At 50.6% G+C, this 24,940-nt stretch overlaps 2 protein-coding genes across 3 annotated transcripts in view; both read right to left on the bottom strand.

Annotated features, from left to right (window-relative positions):
• The window catches only part of AHDC1 (AT-hook DNA binding motif containing 1), a 63,595-nt gene extending 59,020 nt beyond the window's left edge, over positions 1 to 4,575 (bottom strand). For both annotated transcript variants that reach the window (XM_080921488.1, XM_080921489.1), the window contains exons 1-2: positions 4,441 to 4,575; positions 4,112 to 4,206 (exon numbers count right to left, since the gene is read on the bottom strand). The gene's annotated coding sequence lies outside the window, so the exon portion shown is untranslated. The remainder of the gene's footprint in view (positions 1 to 4,111; positions 4,207 to 4,440) is intronic.
• A 10,952-nt stretch (positions 4,576 to 15,527) lies between these two features.
• The window catches only part of FGR (FGR proto-oncogene, Src family tyrosine kinase), a gene marked incomplete at its 3' end in the record, with an annotated part of 14,436 nt that continues 5,023 nt past the window's right edge, over positions 15,528 to 24,940 (bottom strand). Inside the window, exons 5-12 of the mRNA XM_080922089.1 lie at positions 20,351 to 20,454; positions 20,046 to 20,195; positions 18,016 to 18,171; positions 17,711 to 17,890; positions 17,208 to 17,284; positions 16,788 to 16,941; positions 15,825 to 15,956; positions 15,528 to 15,736 (exon numbers count right to left, since the gene is read on the bottom strand). Of these exons, the coding sequence (XP_080778215.1) occupies positions 15,528 to 15,736; positions 15,825 to 15,956; positions 16,788 to 16,941; positions 17,208 to 17,284; positions 17,711 to 17,890; positions 18,016 to 18,171; positions 20,046 to 20,195; positions 20,351 to 20,454 (1,162 nt within the window). The remainder of the gene's footprint in view (positions 15,737 to 15,824; positions 15,957 to 16,787; positions 16,942 to 17,207; positions 17,285 to 17,710; positions 17,891 to 18,015; positions 18,172 to 20,045; positions 20,196 to 20,350; positions 20,455 to 24,940) is intronic.

Below are 24,940 nucleotides of genomic sequence, written 5' to 3'. Positions count from 1 at the left end.
CTCTCCCCCTCCAGAGCAGCTCTCCCTGCCCTCTCCCTCCAAGCTCTGGCTCTCCCATCCTCAGCTCTTGGAAGCCTGACTCACTGTTTCCCCTCCTCTCTCCCCTCCCTCCCTCCCTCTCCTGGCAGCAGTGCCTCCCCCTCCCCTGAGGGGGCTCTGGCCACAAGGGTGCCTGCCTGCTCTTCTCCATGGGCTCCAGCCCCCCTCTGGGCCAAGGAGGCCCCCTGCAGCTTGATCTAGTTCTCCAACTACAGAGAGGTAGGGTACAAGAGCTGGAGTCCCAGGCTGGCCTTGCCACAGACGGTATCTGTGACTCTGGGCAAGCGGTTCCTCCCCTCTAGAGCTGCATTCCTCTGTCAAGCACTCGGTTGGAGAGGGGTATCTCAATGGATGATGACAGACACCTTTGGGGTGCCAAAGTCCCCCACTTTTATAACATGGGTGTCTACTAGCACAGGGTGCCTGCCAACCTGTAGAGTAACTCACCTAGCCAGGCCCCGCCCACAGGTCCCAAGAACTCTGTTCAGCTCCCAGACACCTGAGGACAGAGAGAAGGCTGCTTGCTCTGAGGCTGGAAGCTTTAGTCAAGACCCCTGGAATCGCCCTTCCTCATACTAAGGGATTCTTCCCTCTTCTCTTCCCCCCAACCTCCCCCCCCCCCCCCCCGCCTTTCCCAGGGACATTAGCATTCTTCTTTCTATAATCCACCTACAAACCAATCCTAGCCCTCAAACATGGCAGTGTGGCCCACAGTGCCTCCTAGAGTCTGGCGACAGGACAGAGGCAGTAGAATGAGCCCAAGCCCTCGGAGGTTCTTAGGGTCCACCACTAAGCCCTGAGAGAGACCCTTACATTCCTTGCCTAGTCTCTTTCTCACTCTCTTCAATGGATTTGGCCTCTCTATCTTTCCCACTCTTCAGCAGCAGTGGCTATCTGGGTCCCCCCCCCTCGGGGGTGGGGGTGTGCGTCTGCTATCATTAGCAATAATATTACCCTTGCTTCATCTAACAGTCACCACCCCACCATACCTAAGCTTCGCCCCTTCTCTCTGTCCCAAGAGATCCCAGCCACCAGAGACAGGGCTTGGCTCCATCCCATAATAGTGCATCTGCTTGACCTCACCCAGATAGGCCAGAAGGGCCAGGGCATCTGGTACACAGGCATGGCACCCCTTGGTCTTGGGAGGCTGGCAGAAAACATGTAGCTCGCTCACACTCCCCCCCCCCCCACACTCATAAGTAGTACAGAAAGCAAGGCAGAAAAAAAATGACCCAATCCAGGTTTGCTCGGTGGAAAGCCCTGTCCAATGAAGAACAGAGGCATGCTTCAGGCTGACATCCCTCTGAGGGGGCTCTACCAGTGCACCCACCAAACTGTCTTCTGTCAGGAACAAGTCTGCTCCAGTCACAATCAGCTGGAGCCCCCACCCCTTAACGTCTTTCAGAATCCAGGTCTAACCTCCCTTCATATACCTCTATTTAACCCAGCAAGCAGGAGACCTCTCCCTGCCAATAGCTAAGCACATGGCTTGGGGGGGGGGTTGCTCCTCCATCACCAAAGGCCTCATCAGTTAGACTGGTGAACAATATAAAGTAATCCTGGAAGCCTTACACACTAAAACTGAGAAACTAAACTGTTTACCCACATTACCTGGGGGTGTCAGGGGCTCCCTGACCCCAAGACCTTGTTCCAACCCCCCCCCAGCCCAACAACCATAACAAACAGCAAAGTCTTTCTCTATGACAACAGATTTCTCTAAGCCCAACAGCTCCTTCCGTCACTACCTCAGCCATAGATCACATTAAAAACTCACAGAGGGCAACTTAAACACATCACATTTGTTTCTCTCTATATTATTTCAAAAGTAACGGCATTAAAAATGGATTTTAGTACAGAAAATAAATATCAGCACGTGGGCCTGCAGCCCAGGCGGAGAAGAAAGCCCACCAGGGGACTGTCCCTGGGGCATAGGCACAACTTAGGCACTGGTCAGGGAGGTGGCTGAATGGTCAAACTGCACCCTGGAGATGCTTAGGGAGGGGGCAGTGTCTGCCCCACCTGGGCACCTGCTCCCATGCCAAACCAATTGGGAGATGAGTCACAGGTTTGGGTTGATGCCCATGGTCTCCCAAAGCTCATACTCTCTCTCTAGTCACTGCCACCTCTGAAGGGGTGGGAGCTCTGGGGCCAGAAGTTCACTGTCTCTGGGGATTACTCCAGCTATTGACACGGGGGAAATGAATTCAACTTACTATCCCGTTTGATTTTCCATTACAATAAAAATAAATATACATCTGCTCAAAGGAAGTCAACTTAACAAGTGGCATGCATGTGCTACCTCGAGGGTCCCTCCACAGCTGAACACCACAGCCAAGCCTGCCTGCTCCTCCCGTGCTTAGGGTGGGGGGGGGGGCAGTGAACAGACTGGTAATCTTTCACTTACAGCCCTGGCTTACACAGTCACACACACCGGGCCACACTGTACAGGAACAAGTCAACAATAGAAACACCCCAAATGCCCCTGGCAGGACTCTGCCCAGGCCTGGGCTCATGCCCCTGCCCTGCCAGCGGCAACAGCAAGAGCGGACAGAATGTGGCCACCCTGACCCGGAGGCAAAGCTTGTCCTCACACCCTGAGCTCAGCCCAGGGAGCTGGGGCCAAGTCCCGCCTGACACCAACTGGTCCAGCGGGAAACGCCTGCCCAGCCAGACAGGCACAGGCCCCCCAAGGGTCCCTCCTTGTGCTCAGGGACCAGGCTGGTGCAGCCCAGCCCTGCCTCCCAGGGTGACGCCTGGGCCCAAATTCAGCTGGCCCTGCCAGTCAAGCACTGGTGCAGAACCGAGGGCACCAGGCTCAGCCCCTCCCAGCCCAACCCCAGGGCCCCCAAGCTGGGAGGGAGGGGAGACTCCCCACCCCTCCACATCTGGCCCTGGCCCCTAGGGTCTGCGGTAGAGAATTCCCGCCCCCGCTTCTCTCCCTCCTCCTGCTCTCTGCGATCTGTGCCCGCTGCCCGCCTCAGGGACAGCCCCAGCTCCCGCCTCCGGCCAGCAAGGCCCACATCCTTCCTCCCTAAGCTGGCCCCTTTGCCTGGCAGGAGGCTGGGGGGTCAGGCTGCTGGGGAACCCTCCCCTCCAGCTCCCATCAGTCCTCGTCCCCAGCCCCCAAACTCTGGGTTGCTGTCCCTTTTCCTGTAGAACAGGAAACAAGGTTATTTCCTAGTCTCAGAGCCAGCCCCCTGCCCCTTTGGCTCTGCCCAGGGACCCAGACCCTGCCGGGGAAGGCGCCCTCAACCAGAAAGCAGAGATTCAGCAGCTCACCCCAGCTCCCGACCTAGGGGGCTGACAGCTGTCACTCAGCACCCCACCCCCTGGGGAAGAGGGGGCCGATTCAATCAGAGCCCTAGAGGAAACGTATTGATACACGATTATTTATTTATTTATGCAAAAGTGAGCCGACTTTGTTCGCCAGGTAACCGGGCACGCGGCCCAACCCCTCCGGCCAGGCCACCCCCAAATCCCTCCTCCGCCCCACACCCCCTCCGGGTCATTAGGTCCCCGCCCCTCAACTCCCAGAGCGCCAACGGAACCTTGGGATTTGGGGGCTGGAGGGGAGGGGCTCCTCCCTCCGCAGTCTCCCCTTTTCCCAGCGCCTATCCTAAAATCCAGCCTTGTTCTCCGCTCCCACGGTCCCCCTACATCCCACCCCCCCACACACAGTCTCAGCAAGCTGGAGAGCAAATTGCAGTTTTAAATCCAAAGGCGGAGGGAGGGGGAGAAGGAGGGGGTGCGCGGCAGCGCTGGGCGCGCACCTCGCCCCCGAGCCGGGGGAGCCGCGGGGCGGCCAGGAAACCCGAGAACCCCCCCTCCCCACCCCCCCTCCCCGTCCACCTCCCCCTCCCCCTTCCCGGCGCTGCCTGCCAGGCTTCGAGCCGAGCCCAGCCGAGCCGCGGGCCCCGGTGGAAACAAAGACCGATCGCACCGCGGGCACCGCAGCCACGGGGTCCGGCGGACCGGACTGGGGGCGCTGGGCCCCCCCACAGTGCGCTGCACAAAAGAGCCTGGCCGGCCGGTCCCCAACGGCGTCTAGAGCTGGGCAGGAGGCGCTACTTACCGGAGTGCTGGGCTGCCGGCTCCGTGGGTCCGAGCCAGGCGAGGGGTTTCGGGGGGCGTCTATCTTCCGCCGGCGGCAGCGACACGGGCGCCCGGCTGCTGGGAAGAGGAGTCGTAGAGGAGCCCTGAGCCGCCTGCCGTCGCTGACAGCATGGCTCGCGCCTCGGCTCACATTCTCCGCCGCTAACTCCGCTGGACACGGCCCCCCGCTCCCGCGGCGCCCCCCCCACCACGATTACTCCTTCGCTATCTGCGCCCCACTCGCTTCCCCAGCCGCTCACACACTCTCACAGCCCTGGACACCCCCGCCCCAACCCCCCAATTGCAAACCTGGGAGGGAAGGCGCCCCGCGTAGTCCTCCTGCTCCTCCTCCGCCGCCCTTCTCCCTCCCGCTCTGTCTGTCTGTCTGTTTGTCTGCCTGTCTCTATTTCTCGCTCTCTCTGCCTTTCTCTGCTCTCCGAGCTGGGTGGGAAAAGGAAATGAGGACAGAAAGCAGACGCTGGCTTTGGGTGGTGGTAGCTGGATTCCCTCTCTCCCTCCCTCCTCCCTCCTCCCCTCCCTCCTCCTGCCTTCTGCTCTCTCCGCTGCGAGCGAGGCTGAGCGCAGCCTGGCGGGTGGCTCGCTATGCCCGCCCGCCCGCCTGTCTGTCTGTCTGGTCTGCCTCGCTCGCTCCCTCCCTCCGTCTCTCGCCCTCGCCCTGCCTGCCTGCTTGCCTCTCTCCGTCTCCGCCGTCGCCGCCGCTGCCTCTGCGAGCTCGCCTTACCTTCGCTGCTCACCATCCGGAACCCCAGGGGGGAGAGCGCGCAGAGCACGCCGGGACTTGTAGTTCCCGCTCGGCCGCTCTGCGCGCTGTGCGGGCGGGGCTGCTCCGGCTGCTCCGACGGCGCGGCCCGGAGCGGACCCTGTGCCTGAGTATCCCTGGCCCGGATGGGTCCCATTTTATCTAGGACTGCTGATCCTCCTCAAGGGTTAGGAACATTCCCAGCGTTCCGAGGCCCCTATTCGGGGCTCAGGCTGCACCAAGGTTGCGGGTGGTAACGCAGGGGCGGGGTCTGAGAATGAAATGAGTGGAATCCGATATCAGAGGATGAGCCAAAAGGACTGCGACTTTCTGGGGTGTCCCAAACACGTAGAAAGGACCCAAGGAGAGATGAGAGGACTGACACTCTCAATTTGGGGACGCTTTTTCTTTCGGGAGAGGCTTCTGGCGAGAAAGCCACTCTGGAAACACCATTTTTCTCCGCATTTAGTGGCCCTTCGCCTCAAACTCAGCCCTGGGTTTAGTTCTTCCAGCGCCTACTTTTTATCATCGTGCACGGGCGGAGAGGGCGCAGAAATCCTGGACAATGTATAGATACCATGCTTTCTCCCGAACTTGAACAGTTATTTGTGAGCGGAATTCAACAGTTCTCTAGCTCCTGCTGCGGCGTGGGGGGCTGGGCGCAGCACTTTCACCTACCTCCTCTTCAGGTCACATCTGTTCTCCAGCCCCTGGCTCTGGGCCCCCTGCCTTGCCTATCCCACAGATGGGAATGTGCGCCTCTGAGGAAGGCTTTGTTACCCCAGGGAGGTGGCTGGACAGCTCTGAAAAAAGTGCTGCCATTTACTGAGCGCCCGGGCACCACGGGGCCCTTGAGCCTTACAACAACCCTACAAGACTTTATTTCTATTTTAGATATAAGCGTTCTGAAGCCCTGGTGTCCCGATTAGAAAGTGGTGGATCCAGCATCTGGCTAATTCCAAAGCTTGCTTACTTAAACCTTGGGCGGTAACAGAGTAGTGATCACCTATCTGTCCTCCCCCCACCCCCATCCCCGCCCCTTTACTGTTGTTGACTTTCTTCCCTGTGTCTATGTGTCCTCCCTTGGCACTAAGTGTTAGCTGAGGTTTTCAGGAGAAACAGATGAATAATACACGGTCACTGCCCTGCTACTTGGCTACTGACTGGTTCTAAGCCGATCCCAACTTCACGGCTGTGTCTGACATTCCTTTGGCCAGTGTCTGCTGGCTTAGTCCATCTTGCCTCATGTCTGAAACTTCTCTAAGCAATGCTCCTATTCCCTGATCCACCTGTTTCTGATGCCTTCTTTGGTCTCGAAGGGCAATGGCTAGTCAGCATGTGTCAAAAGTAGATGGTGACAACGACAACATCCGCACCACCTTCCCCATCCCTTCATCCCTCCCAGTCTCTACCTATAGAACAATTGGAGTTTTCCCAGGAAGCAAGTAACAGGAGAGGCTCTAAAACGCATACCACTGATGTAGCATCAAGGAGCCTGTGGCCAGCTGGAGGGGCCTCTATCTAGGCGTCACTTTGCTTGCAGTCAAAGTAGCCCCAAGAATGGATTAAGATAAAGTCGGGTATTAATAAAAGCAGTGGGTACTTTAGAGCTCCTATATAGCTTCAAATCTCAACCCTGAGGTTATCACAAACAGAGCTTTTGGTGTCTTGCCATAACTGCCACCCACGGGGCAGACTTCATCGCTGAAGAGAGTAAGAGACACCCTCACTCACCCACAGGATAGGAAGACCCTTTCTTCGTGAATTAAATTTAGGGAGAGGATGGGACTGGAACGAGGCAATACAGGTGGCAAAGAGCCACAGGAAAGATGGGACCAATTGATATTCAGGAAAAAGTGTGAAAAGTGGGGGAAGGACAGCTAGTTTGGCGGAGAAAGGCAAACAAACAGAAAGAAGTTAGGTAAAATTTTCCAAGAATGCTCAAGGTTCTCCAGGATGCTTCGGGTGTCCCCTCTGCGGAAGTAGTGGGTAGCCCCAAAGTGTTGCCGATTCCTGGAAACAAAACACAGTCGAGTCTTCCTGGAATTTAGAGACAGGTTTTTCTTATGGAGCCTATCCAAAGTATGTTGGGGAGGGTTTACCCAAAACGCACGTGAACTATTACGCGGGATGCTGCTGCCACCTAGTGTCCAATCTCCATATCTGCTCCAGCGACTAAGCTGAAGAAGAGCCAAGACTCTGTCTCTTTTCTGGGTTCAGCTTCCTCTGACCAAGTTTGTTTCACTGGAGGCAAAACCTGGTATATTCAGACCCAGGAAATATTGCTGAAAGTAGAGATAAAACTGTGGAGACATACGGTTTTAGAGGCCATGTAAACTGGGACCCAGGCACACCTGGTCTTACCATTATTTGTAGTGTAATAACTTGTCAGAGGCTCAGGTTTCCATAAAATAGACTCAGGTTACTGAGTGGTATGTGCTTATAATCCCAGCATAGGGGAGGTGGAGGCAGGAGGATCATAAATTTAAGGTCATCTTCAGAAATACAAGTACACAAGGCCAACCTGGACTACATGAGAGACTCCCTCTAAAATCAAAATAATAATGAGGAGGAGGAGGAGGAGGGCAATGACCAAGTCCCTGGGATTCATAGAAAGGGGGGAAGCCATGAGTATCCCCTCTGAATACAGAGGTTCTGGGACTTCCCGGAAGGAGGTCTGAATTGATGGAGAGTAATTCTGTTTAGTCCATACAAGAAGAACCTAACAAGCTTTCCAGAACTTTCCTGAGCCACTGAGCTGCAGATCCAAGAACTGGAGCCATTTCGTCCCTGCTGGACTTCTCCTTTGAATGTAATAGTTAGATCTGGGGCCCAGGAGATCAGGGAAGCAGGAAGCCCCCCCCTTACAGAGAACACTAACCCCTCAGGCCCCCACTTTAGCCCTCCTTCTGAGCCCAGCCCCTCTCCCCTCCCCTGTGCGAGTCCTCCTACATTCCTCCAGGCAACAGGAAACCCCAGCTGCCGCCCAGACTTCAAACAGCTCCTCCCTCTGGGGCAGGGGGTGTGGGAGGAGAGGCCAGAGGCCACAGGGCAAAGGTCAGCTTTGTTCCTGCCAGAGGTGGTGAGGGACCTGGAGAAGACAGAGGGGGCAGGGTAAGGTCCTTGACGGTCACACTGCATGTGTGTAAATTCCTGTGTCCATCTGCGGGTACAAGGTCCTGGCTCTCTCCGGCGAGTCTTGGGGTGTCCTTGGCTTGCCTTCAGTTATCTCTCTAACTGTAGGTCAACACATTATTGTCTGTGTGTGTGCTGAGCCAGGACACCACTGATAAGTCTGTAGGTGTTATCAAGTACATAGATATGTCCGGTTCATAGCCTGGTCAAAGCTATGTCCTAGGAGTGTGACCTAGTGTGGTTCCATGTGTTCAGAATGGGTGTCCTCCTGCCTCTGTCCTCCACACTGGTCACTAGGAGTTGTTTGGTTTTTTTTTTTTTTTTTTTTTTTTTTGTTGGGGGTTTTTTTTGTTTGTTTGTTTGTTTTTTTTGGTTTTTGGTTTTTCCTGGAAGTGGATTTGGCTTTGTTTACCTCCTATACCTTGGCTGCTGAGCCTAGTGGCTCACGCCTGTAATCCCGGCACTGGCACACAAGAGGCTGGAGGTGCGTTTGAGGCTAACCTAGACTACATATTTCCTAGCCAGCCTGACCCATAGTGTGAGACACCCCACCTCACCTCACCCCAACCCCCATCTCCAAAGCAAAACAAAATAGGGACTGGAGAGAGGGTCACAGACTTACAGCTGGGCTTCTAGAAGACCAGAGTTTCAGTTCCCAGCTTCTACACCAGGCAATCTGCCACCAACTGTGATTTCAGCTGGGGGTGGGGGGAGGTGGCACACCTTTGGTACATAAGCATGAGCACATGTGTACGCAAGCACACACACACACACACACACACACACACACACACACACAACTTTTTAAAACCCCACAAAACTCTACTTTGCCTTCTAACGCTGTTGCCCAAGGGTGAGAATCCCAGCCAAGCATATGGCTGACCAGGACTCCAGCATCTTCCTTCATCTTCCTTTTTCATTTTCAGCTCTAACCTGCCTGACAGTGTAGTGCGTTCTAGTCATACCTGCTTAGCTCTACTTCCCAGAAGCTCCTCTCTGCACTCACTGAATTCTTTCTCTTGCTTTTTGTTTGTTTGTTTGTTTGTTTTAAGCATGATACTTTGATACAGGGTTTCAATTAATCCAGGCTATTCTAAAACTTACCATGTAGCTGAGGATGACCTTGGATTCCTGATTCTCCTGCTTGTACCTTTCAAGTGCTGGAATCACAGGCTTGCTGCAGCAGGTTGTGACTTCCCAATTCACAATCTTCAAATGCCCAGCTCCACCCCCACTCTGTTTTAGCTGCATTAGAAGAAGAAAAAGAAATATATATATATATATATGTATATATATGTGTGTGTGTATACATATACACACACATTAAGAGCACTGACTGCTCTTCCAGAGGTCCTGAGTTCAATTCCCAGCAACCACATGGTGGCTCACAACCATCTGTAATGAGATCTGATGCCCTCTTCTGGTGTGTCTAAAAAAATGGCAACATGGTACTCATACAAATCTTTAAAAAAGAAAAAAATATGTGTATGGGTGTTTTGCCTGTATATGTGTGCACAGTGTGCATGCATGATACTCTTAGGGGTCAGAAAAGGGAACTGGATCCCCTGAAACTGGAATACATATGCTTATAAACTACTAATGTGGGTGTTGAGACTCGAACCAGTAGCCTTCATGGAAGAACAGCCAGTGCTCTTAACTATTGAGCCATCTCTCCAGCCCTGGTTGCTTGACTTTGTCTCTTGTTCTGTTGGTATCTTTAGACAGTCTTACTATGTATTTTATGTAGTCCCAGGTTGGCCCAGAACTGAAAAGGAGAAGCCTGCCTCTGTCTCTCAGGGTGCTGGAGTTAAAGCTGCCCATTTGACTTTGTTTATTTTCTCGTTTCCTATGAAAAGGTCCTGCCCAAGGCTATTGTAGTTCACGCCTTTAATCCCAGCACTTGGGAAGCAGAGGCAGGAAGATGTCTGTGAGCTTGAGTCCAACCTGGTCTACAGAGTGAGCTCCCAGACAGCCAGACCAATATTGTGAAACCCTGTCTTGGAAAAAGAAAAAGAAAAATTCCTGCCTAATTGAGTTGAGATACTCCTCTGTTTTCCAACACACCAAACACTGTCATTTTCTCTACCTTCCCTCTGAACTTTGTCAACATTAAACTTTGTGTAGTGTCTTGAGAATGGGAATTAGAACCAGATACCCCAACCATCTCATCCAGCAAAAAGTTTCCTTCATTTCTGGGTATAGTTCCTAGATTGTCCACTAGGTGGAGGGCAAGCATCACTGCAGGGCCATCCAGGCCATGTGGGTGAGTGATTAGGGGTGGATGTCCGGGAGGGAGGCTTCCTTACTGTACCAGGAAAACACCTACAAGAGTAGGCAGAGGATTCCACCAGCTCAGTTTTGGAGCAGCAGAACTCCAGAAAGTGTCCTCTAGTATGTCCTGGACTCCCAGACGATTTCTTTCTGGCTTTCAAGAGCCATAAAGTTAGGATTCCTGTCTGTCTTCTGACCTATCCTTAGTCATCTAAGCTCCCTGCCATCCCATACATAGTTCTTTGCATTTGCCTGAATGAATCTCCCCCGGCTATACCTCAGGGCCTTTGCACATGTTAGTCTTTTAACCCGGATGACCTCATCCTCCTGTTTCCTCAGAGCCAATTCATTCCACATACTTCAAGAAATCTCCCTGGGCTCCTCTGCTGGCCTTGCTATGTGTTGTAATGGTTTGTTCTCATGCTTCTTGGACAAGACCAGCCTAATAGAGACAACACTAAATGCATAAAAACAGCAGCAACAATGACTACAACAACAAAGAGAGAAAATCTTCTGTCTTAGTTAGGGTTTTATTGCTGTGAACAGACACCATGACCAGTGCAAGTCTTACAAAGAACAACATTTAATTGGGGCTGGCTTACAGGTTCAGAGGTTCAGTCTGTCATCAAGATGGGAACATGGCAGCATCCAGGCAGGCAGGGTGCAGGCAGAGCTGAGAGGTCTACATTTTCATCTGAAGGCTGCTAATGGAAGACTCACTTCCAGGCAGCTATGATGAGGGTCTTGAGCCCACAGAGACACACCTACTCCAACAAGGCTACATCTCCTAATAGTGCCACTCCCTGGGCCAAGCATTTACAAATCATCACAACATCCATCAAAAACTACAAACAAGGGCTAAAGAGATGGCTCAGTGGTTAAGAACACTGACTTCTCTTCCAGAGGACCTGAGTTCAATTCCCAGAAACCACATGGTGGCTCACAACCATCTGTAATGGGATCTGATGCCCTCTTCTGGTGTGTCTGAAGACAGAGACAGTGTACTCGTAAAACAAATAAACAGATCATAAAAAAAAAAAAAAAACCTACAAAGAAAACAACACAAAAACTTGGTGTGTATGAAATTAACAAATGATTAATTTGGGGGCTTATTTCATTTTAACTTATGTGTGTATGTGTGTATGTACGTATGTGTATGTATGTATGTATATCTGCATGAATTAGTATGCACATGTGAATGCAGGTATCCTCAGAGGCCAGGAGCATTGGATCCCATGAATTAGTTTCAAGCAGCTGTGAGCTTCCAGATGTCGGTGCTGTGAATTGAACCAGGTCCTTTGCAAGAGCTGTAAGCACTCTTAAACAAAGAGCCATCATGGTCTCTCCAGTTCCAGTTGGGTGCAACTGTGGGCCCATACCTGTATCTACAGCCTCCCTGGGCCAGTATTAGGTTTTTCTATACAGCTGTATCATGCATGCCAGTGGAACGCATGAGTCCTAGAGTTCAAACCCAGGCCCAATCATCTCACGGAATGACCCTGGGTGAGGGTTCAGAACCTTCATTTTCTTTTCTGTAAATGGTTATTATCTCCCATTGCTGCAGAGCCCTAGTGGTGAGGATCGAATTAGACCACGCAAGGGAAACATCCCGCCATTAGTCAATTAGGTGCCCTCCCCCAGCATGAAACTGGAGATAAAAATCACCCTCTGAGCCTAGCTGTAAGCCAGTAAAATCTACACACCACGGAGGAGAAGAACCAGGTGGGGGAGCGAATGAGGCGAGAGATGGTTTTGTAAACGACCAGCCGAAGAGTTTTGTGAACGGAGCGAGCTGCAATCAAGGTGACCGGCCTGTAATCTCAGGGAGGCAGGGCGAGCAAGAGAGGAGGTGATTGAAACAGAGCTGTAGTCTAATCAATTGCATTGTGCTCTATCTGGAGGGAACAGGAGGCGGTACTGAAATGGGGGTGCCGGGGGTGGTTCATCCAGCTGCTCTCGAGGGAGTGATGGGAACCTGTAGACACAGAGGTCTGGTCGGCTGCAGAGCAACAAGAGGCCTGAAGCACTTCAGATGGTTCACTGCACTGCTGGGCCTTCACTGAAACCACATGGGCAGAAGGCGGAGTCTGAGTGCTAAATCTGGGGCCAGAGACTTGGTCTCAGCCCCTGATCCTCCAGCTTAATGTCCTGGACACCTTCAAAAATCTGACTTTGGTCAGGCATGATGGTGTATGTTTACAATTCCCACACTAAGGAACCTGAGCAACACAGAGAGGGTCTATCTCAAAACGTGTGTGTGTGTGTGTGTGTGTGTGTGTGTGTGTGTGGTGTGTGTGTGTTGGTGGGGTTACAGTTTACCTCACAGTACCTCAGTTTGTCAGAACAGCCGCCTGTTTTTCTAGGTCATGCGAGGCTGAAATGGCAGCCCTTAGCAGGACCCCTGGCACAGAGTCAACATTCTGTAAATGACAGTGGCAAGCAGCTGACGTGTATTAAACATTTAATGCTACTTCACAGATGAGCAAACTGAATCGTGGCGAACTTAAACGCTTGCATAGAGCCCCGGAGCCAGCAAGTGAGAGAGGCAGGATTCACAGAGGCAGGGTTCACAGAGGCAGGATTCACAGTGGGAACTAGAGCTCCAGGGCTGGGCTCTTACTATTTAACCCCATGGCAGGAAGACAGAAACAATGCTACCTTCCGGCTTGTGTATCAGGTTCCCGTGAATCTGACTGGTTAGGACCCTACGGCCTCAAGGAGCCTTGGTATCTGAGAGTTTGCCTCCTGACATCTGGAGTCTCTCCATCTAGACTTTATCTATTTAATTTTTATTTTACATGCATTTGGTGTTTTGCCTGCATGCATGTCTGTGTGAGGGTGTCAAATCTTAAGAGTTCCAGACAGCTGTGGGCTGCTATAAGGTTGCTGGGAACGGAACCCACATTCCCTGGAAGAGAGCAGTCAGTGCTCCTAACCACCCAGCCATCTTTTGGTTCACCTTCACTCTATCTTTTGGTTCCATTCAACAGCCTTCAGCACAACCCTGGTCAGCGGGAACTCTCAGTAGATGCCACCCTGCCCCTTTCCTTTAGATTCCTCAGGTTGGCAGAGGGTTTTAGGGAATCTTTCTGCTGATAAGTAGAGAAAACACATGCACATGCACACAGGCACGTGGGTCAGAGCGCACGCTCACACGGGCACGTGCGCACACACACACACACAAACACACACACCACCCTTTCCAAAACCTAGCAGTAATGAAGTCTACTGAAGAGATCATGGGCTTTGTGTAAGATCAACTCTACCATGTGCATCTGAGTGATCCAGGCATATCCGGTAACCCCTGAGCCTCAGTTTTCTTATCCAGTGGAACCAATCATAGGAAAGGGTCTCAGCATTCGATTACATGGGGGAGAAAGGCTGGAAACATATCTGACAGTCAGCAGGCATGTTTGTTTGTGTTTGAGCTGCACCTTGCTGCATAAACTATGCTGGCCTCAAGCACATGCCCATCTGCTGGCTTCTGTCTCCCTAGTGCTGGGACTGAAGGTGTGTGCCACCGCCATGGCCTCAGTCAGTTTGAGAGATCAAACTGAGCATGGTGGGACACAACCAAATCCCAGCATTTGGAAGGTAGAGGCAGGAGGGTTGGGAGTTCGAGGTCATTCTTGGTTATGTAGGGAGTTTGGAGGTCAGCCTGGGTTATATGAGATTATGCATCTTTTTTTTTTTTCTCAAAAGGAAAGTATTTATTTATTAATTCATTATTTCTTCACCCAAAGGAACGCCCCCAAGACAGGACTAGCCCTCACTCACTTTTATATGCCCAGGGTCCTGCACAGTGTGAAGGGCCCATCAGAGTCGATTCTTAGTAATTGCTTAATGCATCAGCAACTCCCAGCTCCCAGGATCCTCTCCTCTCTCCCATCAATAAGCCAGAGGGCCGATAAACACTTCCTGACACAAGAGGTAAGAATCCATATTTCCTGCTCTCCTGGTTTCCAAACAGAGGCACACCAGCTGCCACTTTCTCCATGGAGGACCCAAGAAGCACATCAGAGATTGTCTCCCATCCCTGATCCCAGTCGCTACAATAAAAATACTTCCAAAGGTCTCCAAAAGCTCCCTGGGGTGAGGAAGAGCCAACCTCACTCCCCAGTGAGGTCCTATGAGCTAGGCCTCTTCCCTTCATCCTCCTCTTGCTGTGTTCTGGGGAGCTGTAGAGAGCTTGTATTCTCTGTGCTTCTGCCGTGGGAGGTCTAAGACTGCCCCTGTGTGCCTGTGACAGCTGGGAAGATAGCTGGCATCAGGTAAGGAATCAACCGTACAGAGACTTAAAACCACATTTGTCTATTTCCCATCACCTGCTTTGTGTTTCTCAACTCATGGTAAAACTGAACATGTGGATGACAATGGAGTGTAGGCATGTCCTGAAACTCCACGCACTGGGTACCTTGTCCTTAGTAGGTAAGAGGGAACTGCTCACCACCCCACTCTACCCTCCCTGCAAACAGCCAAAGCCATCCCGCTCACCCCCTGCAGACTACCACTCCTCCCCACAGAGGGCTCAGGGAACTGTCATAGCCGGATGCATGCATCATCGCTGTTCTGACAATGAATAAACACATACTCATCACTCAGAGAGGGGGTGAGCCTTCAGTGGCTCTATCACTCAGACCTGGGCCGGGACCAGAGCATCGGGTCTGAAAGCAGGGAATCAAGCAAAGATGTTCTCTGCCTTTGTAACATAGAGAAACCCAAGAGAACCTACGGATTAAATCCTTAGGGTCTGGTCTGGAGCAGGCTGGCAGGAAGTAGGAAGGCAGGAATGAGAGACAAGTGGAAAAAGAGAAATACAATTTTATAAATAACTAGAGAAAGTATTTGTACTTTTAGGAGATGGGGGAGAGAGAGACTAATGGTATGCAGGAGCCCAATGGGACAGGAAAAATAGTACTTGGGGCCAGAGTGTGCAAGAGATGAGCTCTGCTCATCCATTTACTTCAACTGTGGAATGAGTGGGGTGCCATAGATTTTTGGATGGGACCTAGGTGGGAAGGGAAGAAAGAGTGCTTGGGGTCAGTGAAGGTAAGAGATGAATTTCTAGTCTTCATCTGCACCATCTCTAAAATGGCTTCAGAGCTTCGGACCTTCTCTGATGTGCTAGGATTCCACAGGGTTCCAAGTCTCGGGGCACTGGGCTCAGAGCGCCCTGGGGATTGGCAAGGGCAAGTACATATTCCCAGAGGGTCACTGATGCCCTGTCAGGCTATGTCTGGTCTCCAGGTTGATACTGTGGTTCCGTGGAGGTGAAATAGTCTTCCAGGAAAGACTGCAGGTACTCAAAGGTGGGCCTCTCCTCTGGGTCCAGACGCCAGGTCTGCTCCATGACTTCATACAGGGAGGCTGGGCATCCTGGAGGGCACGGCATGTGATAACCATGTTCCACCTGCTCCAACACTTCCCGATTGTTCATACCTGAAGAATGGAGTCCAGTCAGCCAGGGAAAAGGAGCTGAGGGGGAGAAGGCTGCTCTCCATGACCACACCCCTAATTTCCAGCTCACCTGGGTAAGGAACTCTGCCCTTGGTGATCAGTTCAGTGAGCAGAATCCCAAAGGACCAGACGTCTGATTTGACAGTGAATCTGCCAAAGAGGGCGGCCTCTGGGGCTGTCCACTTGATGGGGAACTTGGTTCCTGGAGATATTGGGGAGGAGGTAAGGTTAATGGGGGGGGAGTCCCCTGGGAACTGCTGGGTTAAGAGACTGAGGACTGTAGGATTGGATATCTTAGGGACCCCCAGAAAAGACCTGCTATGTTCTACACATGATTTTGCTTCTCAAGATAGGATATTGGAATGTCTCTAGCCTTTACTAAGTGCTGGTCACAGGTTTATTTGTTTTGGTTGAGGTTGTATGGTACTGGAAGCAAATTCCACTCAGCAAGCATCTCCCACTGAGTTATAGCCCCTCCCCAGGCCCCGGTACTATTTTGGGCAATATGTTAGTGAACACATCGAGACCTCACCTTACCAGTTAGGAAAAGAAGATGCCAAGTAAGTTTTCCACCCAGACAGCACAGCCAACAAGTGGCTAGGGTCCATACTAGGCATTCTAGTGTTATATAACACTATACAACAGATGTGTTATAACAGATTTGGTGTTGATATACTCTGTTGTCTTCTGTTTAAGACTTAAAGCTCATCCATTTAAATCTGTTTAAGACTTAGCAACTAAGCAGTGCCTGGTACTTACTCAGTAACAGGTAAATATCCTTATTTTCTTATTACGGACTAAGTATTTTCATCTTATAGGTCAGAAATGGCAACTCATAGAAGTTAGGTAACTTGAGAAAGGTGGGTAGCTAGTGTTTGGAGGGAAGACTTGAACTCAGAATTGCATTTGATTTACATCAGGATTGGGAGGTGTCTGGAATCATCATGGGTGGGGAAAGGTTTCTGATTATGTGAGGAGCATGGCTAACCCTTAGGGTTTTTGATCTCTAGTAAGGTAGGGAGAGACCGTTCACCTTGTTGGGGATTATACTCATCATCTTCTATGAGGCGCGCCAGCCCGAAGTCGGCGATCTTGCATATTAGATATTCCCCCACCAGGATGTTGGCTGCTCTCAGGTCTCGGTGGATATAGTTCATACGCTCCATGTAGGCCATGCCCTCGGCTACCTGGGGGGTGGGGGGAGGAAGTGAGAGGCAGGCGCTGATATGGGCTCACAACACCATTATTACACCTGTCCCGATGGACACCCCACCCCCGCCCCAACCCCACCGCTGTCCAGAGCACATGAGGAAACTCAACAGCGTCTTCCTGACTCAGGTCTCAGAGCTCGTAAGGTGGGCTAGGCTGCAGTTTTAGTGTATGAAGACATATAGGTTTATGGATGGACAATAGGAGAGAGGTCTGAGAGATGAAACCTGCTGGTCCAGTTTACCTGGGCAGCCATGTCCACTAGATGGGGAAGCATCAATTTCTGACCATCTCGATTCTTTAGGAATTCCAGCAAGCTACCTAGGGAGAAGCAGACAGAAAATCAGCAGCAAGCCCCTACTCCCAACAACCCTTCTCTACACTGCCCTTGCGCTTACCCAGCTAATCTAGCCTCCCCTCGCCTCCCTCTCTCCCGGGTTCTTTCCCCTAGATCAACCTTCCTGCTCTGTCTCCACCTCCAAATCCCTGATGTGACCACTAAGACTCCTCTCCAGGTCCTCTTCATCCAAAGGGATCCACTAGCTTGGCTAAGCACCTTCTAGCAAGAGAAGGCCCCGCCCTCACAACAGCCCCGCCCCACAACAGCCCCGCCCCGCGACAGGCCACGCCCCGCGACAGGCCCCGCCCCACAACAGGCCCTGCCCACACACACTCCCACCCTGCTCTGGAACTATACAGTTTCTAGTCCCTTCGCATCCAACCCTGCCTCCTACCCTGCCCCCTCACCATAGCACATGAACTCTGTCACAATATAAATGGGTTCCTCAGACACCACCGCGTACAGCTGCACCAGCTTGTCGTGCCTCAGCAGCTTCATGATCTGTGCCTCCTCCAGGAAGGCCTTCGGGGACATGGTGCCTGGCTTCAGCGTTTTCACGGCCACCTTTGTGCTGCAGTTCCACGTGCCTGCTCGGTGGCCGCATACTCGTCAAGACTGGCTCCCCGCAAATCCTGTCCCTTTTCCCAGACCCTAGACAACCCCTCCCTGCCCCCAGCACCTTCCATCCCCACCCCCAACCCCCATCTCCTACCCAGCCACACATCTCCAAAGCAGCCGGTGCCCAGCCGGCGTTCAAGCGCTATGGAGCTACGGTCGATCTCCCAGGCATCCTTGGCCAGGCCCAGAGTCTGGGGCTTCATGATGGTACAGGGTGCGGTGAGCAAGTAGCACAGGCCGTCATTCACTTCTGGAGGAAGGGCAGATGGAAGGAGTTCACAGATGGGAGTTACAGATGTTCTCTCCGAAATTCTACCACCACCTAGCATCCATAAATAACCAGGCCCTAGTGGACTATAGTAGCTCGTGCTGATAATGCCAGCACTTGGTAGGCTGAGGAAAGTGGAAGGAGTTTGGTGTTAGTCTAGGCTACAGGGTCTTAAATAAATAAATACATACATAAATAAAATCCAGAGAAACAAAAATAGTTTACAGTTTGTCTTTACAAGCCAGGATTAAAAGGAAAGAAAGGAAGGAAGGAAGGAAGGAAGGAAGAAAAGAAAGAAAAAAAGAAAGAAAGAAGCCAGGCAGTGGTGAAACTTCACAACTTTAATCTCAGCACTCAGGAGGCAGAGACCAGCCTGGTCTACAGAGCAAGCTCCAGGACAGCCAGGGCTACACAGAGAAACCCTGTCTTGAAAAACTGTGGGGGAAAAAAGGTTCATATTTGAGCTCACGGCCAGGAAAGAAGACAACCCAGTCCTCCGAATAGGCGAACTCGGGTGCCCAAGGAAGGATGTGGGAACTTTATGGGTCTTCCTAGGAGGTGGCCTCCAGCCAGGCCTTTAAGGACAAGGACCAGTTCTGACAGGTGAAAACAGAGGTTCTGAGGCAAAACTGTGCAGGTGAGCCCATTCCTGCCATGGACCTCATCCCGGGCCTAATGAGCCAAGCTCAGAACGTCAGGCCATGAAGTTGCCTGGTCTCTGTGCTTGAGTTTTACTCCAAGATGGACCATAATTGCTTAGCCCCACAACCAGGCCTCTGTCTGGTCAGGTCCATACTGCTTCCTGCTCAGCTCCAGAATCATTCTCTTCTGCTTGTTTGCTGCCACTGCTTGGGCAAAGACCAAAGGTGCCTAAGGGACCTCGCCTTCAGCCCTACCCCTGACGTCTAGGTAGCACACAACAGCCAGAGTCTCCTCAAAGTTCTGATCAGCTTCTGACACCCACTGCTTAGAACAGCAGTTTTCAACCTGTGGGACGTGACCCCACTGGGGATCTGAAGGACCCTTTCACAAGGATCAGATATGCTGCATATCAGATATTTAGGTTATGATTCATAACAGTAGCAAAACTACCGTTATGAAGTAACAATGAGATAATTTTATGGTTGGGGGTCATCATGAGGAACTGTATTAAAAGGTCGCAGCATTAGGAAAGTTGGAAACTGCTGGTTTAGAGCCTATGATTATGACTCTGCCTAGGAAGTACAACAGGGCCAACAAGGTGGTCCAGCAGCTAAAGGTGCCGGCCAGCGAACCTAGCCAGCCAGGTTTGGTCTCTGAAACCTATATGGTGGGAGGAAAGGATTTACTTCTGAAATTTGTGTTCTGATTTCCACACATGGCACACACACACACACACACACACACACACGCAGAGATACACACACTATGACAGAGACAGACAGACAGAGAGAGAGAGAGAGAGAGAGAACAAAGACCCTACAAAGTTTCCATAAACCTAGCTAGCAATTCTGCTCAGCAGGTAAAGAAGGTATCTGCTGGCAACCCCAGTGACCTGCATTTCATCCCCAGGACCCACTCGGTTGAAGAAGAGAATCAAGTTCCACGAGTTGTCTTCTGATACGCATGAGTCCCTCTCCCCAAATAAATAAAAAATGTCCAAAGTTCTCACAGGCTTAGGTCTGGAAGCAAGAACGTTAGAAGGCATTGTTTTGTCAGACCTCAGTGCCCTCAGAATCCACATGGAGCAGAATCCTGGGGACACACATACTTGGCCTAGCCACTACTTCTTCTACTTGTCCTCTCGGCCTCAGTCTCCCCATCGGGACAATCCCTGCTCACACTCATGTGGTGTGACCACCCATGTAGCAGCTCACCCATGTAGTGCCGCACCAGGTCCTGCACAGATTCGAACTGGACCCGTGTGGTGATGTAGTAGCCACCCATGTCCAGCTTTCGGATCTTATAATGCTTTACGTGGTCACCTCTTTTCTGGTCCCAGTCACGGATGGACAGGGAGTAGGCACCTGCGTGGAAAGGGTCGTTTAATCCTCTTCTCCCTCAGACTTAGAGCAGGAAGAGGTCCCATAGGCAATTCCTAGAGTCCATCCTAGGTCTGCCTCTCCAATTGGCCCTGACCCAAGCACCGCCCCGCTCTCCTTAATGGCTGGTACCAACTCACCTTTGGTGGTCTCGCTTTCCCGAATGATAAAGGCCCCCTGAGGGTTGCCAGCAGAGAGAAGCTGCCTTTCTGCATCCTTTCTACTGATCTTTCCAAAGTACCACCTGTTAGGAACAGCAGGCAGTAGAATCAGGCACATTCTCTCTAGACACCAATTCATTTTCCCATCTTCCCTGGGAAGTCACCAAACAAGCTGAGCCTCAGTTTCTTCATCTGACAAACAGACTGTTATCATCTGCATCATGACTTGAGTATAAAGATCCCAGAGAAGGGCAATGGAAAGTGACTGGCACACCCGGTAGATGCCTAAGAAAGACCAGGATTCTCTTTTCTACCCACTGGTGTCTCTTAAATTAAAATTGTTAGACTCTTCCTGGTGTGGCAGTGGGATCCCAGCACTCAGGAGGCAGAGGCAGGAGGATCTCTGTGAATTTGAGGATAGCCTGGTCTACAGAATGAGTTCTAAGACAGCCAGAGAAACCCTCCTGTCTCTGAAAAAAAAAAAAAAAAAAAAAAAAAAAAACAAACCAACAACAACAAAAAAAAAAAAAGTGAGTCATAAAAGTTGGTGATGGTATATGCCTTGAATCCCAGCACTTGGGAGACACCAGCCAGCAAATGTTCCAAATCAGTCAAGGCTACATAGTAAGACCTTATATCAAACCAACCAAGCAACCAAGAACAAAAACTGGTAGAACCCAGGCATCACTGACCTTTTCCAGTACCACAGGGTCCTTGACTCATCTCTTTAGAACTCTCCACAACCCATTTACAGACAAAGAACCCAAGACTCAGAGGGGAGCTGACTTACCCACCAGGCTATCTGATACAAACAGCCTAATGTCCCCACTCACCCTGATTCTCTTCCACCACCCCAGGCAATCCTTCAGACCCCTGCCTCACCCTAGCTCCAAATTCTTTCCAGGCTTGATGCTGAGACAACTGTAGACCCAAGCTGTGTGTATTCATGGTGGATTGGGGGCAGGGGTGACCACATGAGCTGCAGAAGACTGTTGTTATCAGATCACTAAATTGACTGCACCATGTGAGCCATCTTTGCATTGCCAAAGTTTTTCAAGGTCCTCTTTCAACCCTGCCACAATGGTGCACATCTTTGACCCCAGCACCCTGGAAGCAGAGGCAGGAGGATCTCTGTGAGTTCCAGGCCTGTCTGGTCTACAGAACTAGTTCTAGGACAGCCAGAGCTACACAAAGAACCCTAAAATGTCCTTACGGATCAACAAAGTAAGTCAGCACCTAGGAGGATGAGATTCTAAGTGTGAGGTAGCCTTTGCTACATTGCAAGGCCTTACTTCAAGATAAAAAAAAAAAAAAAAAACAAGCCTTAATAGACTGAGTACTTTCCTTGTGGTAGATGACAACCCTGAACATAAATAGACTCACTTATAATATTCAGAGGGAAGTGCCATGTTTAAACTCATCAGACAGACGAGGAATTGGACCAACTACTTAGTGGTTGAGCAGCTTGCCTGAGGCCACACTGTGACTCCAAAACAGGAACCCAAACTGTCACCTCTCAGGCCTGGGCTCTTAACCAGGACTCCATACAGAGCACTTTAGACATGCTGCCCAAGCTGTGGGCACCGCTGATCCAAGCTCCGATGACCATTGCCACCCCTTCTGCCATTCTCCACAATTTGACCTCATTCTCCTGATGCTCTGGACTTGCCCACATCTCTCTGCTCAAGAAACCCCATCTCACCCAGAAACAGCCCCCTCGAAACTGTCCATTCTTCAATCCCAAACATATGTACCTTCCTCTTTCCTAGAAGGAACAAGTTCTGAGTCCGACTTCGTTGTATTTTAAAGATATGTTTCTTCGATATTACTGCACCCACATGTGCATGCAAGTGTTCATGGGGGCTGGAAGAATTACTGAGGGTTACGGGTCCCCATGTGGTTGCTGGGGATTGAACTCAGGACCTCTGGAAGAGCCTCCAGTGTTCTTAACTGCTGAGCCATCTCTCCAGCCCCTTACTTTTTTCTTTTTCCACATCAAAAAAAAAATTATTGCATTTTCTGTATTTATTTTGTGTGTGCACTCACACATGCATGCTATAACAAAGGTGTGGAGGTCAGAGGACAAATCTGTGCATGCTGGCTCTCTCCTTCCACCCTGAGGGTTCTGGAGATCAAACTCAGGTGGTCAGGCTTGTCACCTTCTGCAGGCTTGGCCCCAGCTTCTCAGCTCTTCTTCCATTAGACCCACACTTTTCCCTCTTGAGACAATACTTCCTTACCTTTCCACTAACTCCCTCCTTCCTGGACTTTGCTTTCAAGCCCAATTTTTACATCCCACATGACAAAGGTGCCTTATGAGGGTCACCCCATTGCCAAGGATGATCCTCAAACACCCCTGCTCCTGGTTTCAGAAATTTTCCCTTCAGCCTTGGCTCTTCTGCATTGGTCTGGCCTGTTTTCCTTGATTCTCCAGTGGCTATTTCTTCTCCAAGGTCATCCCCAGAGTCAAATCCCAGGATCACTATGCCTCGCTCTCTTCATCCTTCATCCTCCTAGGAAGCTCTAGGCTTCATCTTTACTCAGATGAGGCCCAGTTCTTACCAGCACCAGTGTGCCATCTGCCAGGGTTACAGGGAACACATGACAGAGTCTTGGAGACAATTAGTACCAGGTCCCCTTCCTCTAGGACCATAATGTGGCATGGCCCAGCATCTCTTATGCACAGTGCAACCCTGCCTAGCTTCTGGCAACTTCCTTCACCTGTAGTGTTCCCTTCTACAAACTGCAAAACAACAATCCCCCCCCTTTACCCAGAACCCATGAACCTCTGCCTACTCCTGTGTCCCCATTTTATCAATTTGCTTCTTCAAAAGATACAGGATCATTCAGTTCTTTTCACTTTCCAGAGTCCAAGTCTCTCTGGTTTTGGAGATAGTCTCATGTAGCCCAAACTACCCTCAAATTCACTACCACCATACTGGCTGGCTTTGTGTCAACTCAACACAAGCTAGAATCATCAGAGAGAAAGGAGCCTCCGTTAAGGAAATGTCTCCATGAGATTCAGTTGTATGCCATTTTCTCAATTAGTGATCAATGAAAGGGCCCAGCACATTGTGGGTAGGACCATGGCTGGGTTGGTAGACCCAGGTTCTATAAGAAAACAGGACAAGCAAGCCAGTAAGCAGTACTCCTTCATGGCCTCAGTGTCAGCTTCTGTTTGAGTTCTTGTCTTGATTTCCTTTGGTGATGAACAGCAGTGTGGAAATATAAACCACCCTCTCCTCTTCAACTTGCTTTTTGGTCATGGTGTTTCCTTGCACCTAACTAAGACATGTACCCAGCCCAGTTCTTCAAAATTCTCATCCATCTCCCCCCCACCCCAGATGTATGGGACACATCTTGAGGATAGCTTTTTGGGGAGAAGGAATGGATGGAATCTAGGATCTTGCTCAAGTTAAACTACATTTCAGCCCCTCTCTGTCTGCTTAACGAAATGAACTCTATCGTTCCTTGTGAGCTCTTTTCATGGCAAACATGCACTCTGCCATTGGACTACACCCTCAGTTCCACTAGCCATTTTTTAGCGTCTTGCCTGCATGTCCATGCATCACATGCATGCCTGGTGCGTGCAGAGGCCAGAAGACAAAAGAGGGTGGGGCTGGAGTTATAGATGTGAGTCACCATGAGAGCTCTGGAAATTGAATCTGGGTTCAGTGGTCTTAACTACAGAGCTAGCTCTCCAACCCTGTTTTGCTTCATTTTTTATGGGCTATTTGTTTTGTTTTTGTTTTGTTGGAGACAGGATCTTATCTTTTACAAGCTGGCCTAAAACTTACTATACCAAGGATGACCCTGAGAGCTGGAGAGATGGCTCAGCGGTTAAGAGCACTGACTGCTCTTCCAGAGGTCCTGAGTTCAAATCCCAGCAACTACATGGTGGCTCACAACCATCTGTAATGGGATCTGATACCCTCTTCCGGTGTGTCTGAAGACACCTACAATGTACTCTTTAATATATATATATATATATATATATATATATATATATATATATATATTATATGGAGAGAGAGAGAGAGAGAGAGACTCATGCCTACCAGACACTCACTCTCTCATACAAGGTACATCCCAGTGTCCCAATTCCTTTTTTTTTTAAGATAAGATTTTTTTTTCTTTCTTTCTTTAAGATTTATTTATGCATCTGAATATTGTGTCTCTTTGCACACCTATATGCCAGGAAGGGGGGATCAGATTCCATTACAGATGGTTGTGAGCTATCATTTGGTTGCAGGGAACTAAACACAGGCCCTCTGGAAGAAAAGCCAATGTTCTTAACCACTGAGCCATCTCTCCAGCCCAACAGTTTTTAGGTTTTTAAAAGATTAATTTGGCTGGACAGTGGTGGCACACACTTTTAATCCCAGCACTTAGTAGACAGAGGCAGGCAGATCTCTTTGGGTTCAAGGCTAGCCTGGTCTAGAGAGAGTTCCAGGACAGCCAACACTACACAGAGAACCCTCTCTCAGAAAACAAACGGAAAGATTTTATTATAATAATAACACATATGTATATGTCTGAGTGTTTGCTGTGTGTGTGTGTGTGTGTGTG

This window comes from Micromys minutus (assembly GCF_963924665.1).
Source record: "Micromys minutus genome assembly, chromosome: 9".
In the NCBI taxonomy this organism is placed as follows: Eukaryota; Metazoa; Chordata; class Mammalia; order Rodentia; family Muridae; genus Micromys; species Micromys minutus.
Note: the sequence above shows the minus strand (reverse complement) of the source record. Positions and strands in the feature narration are given on the sequence as shown.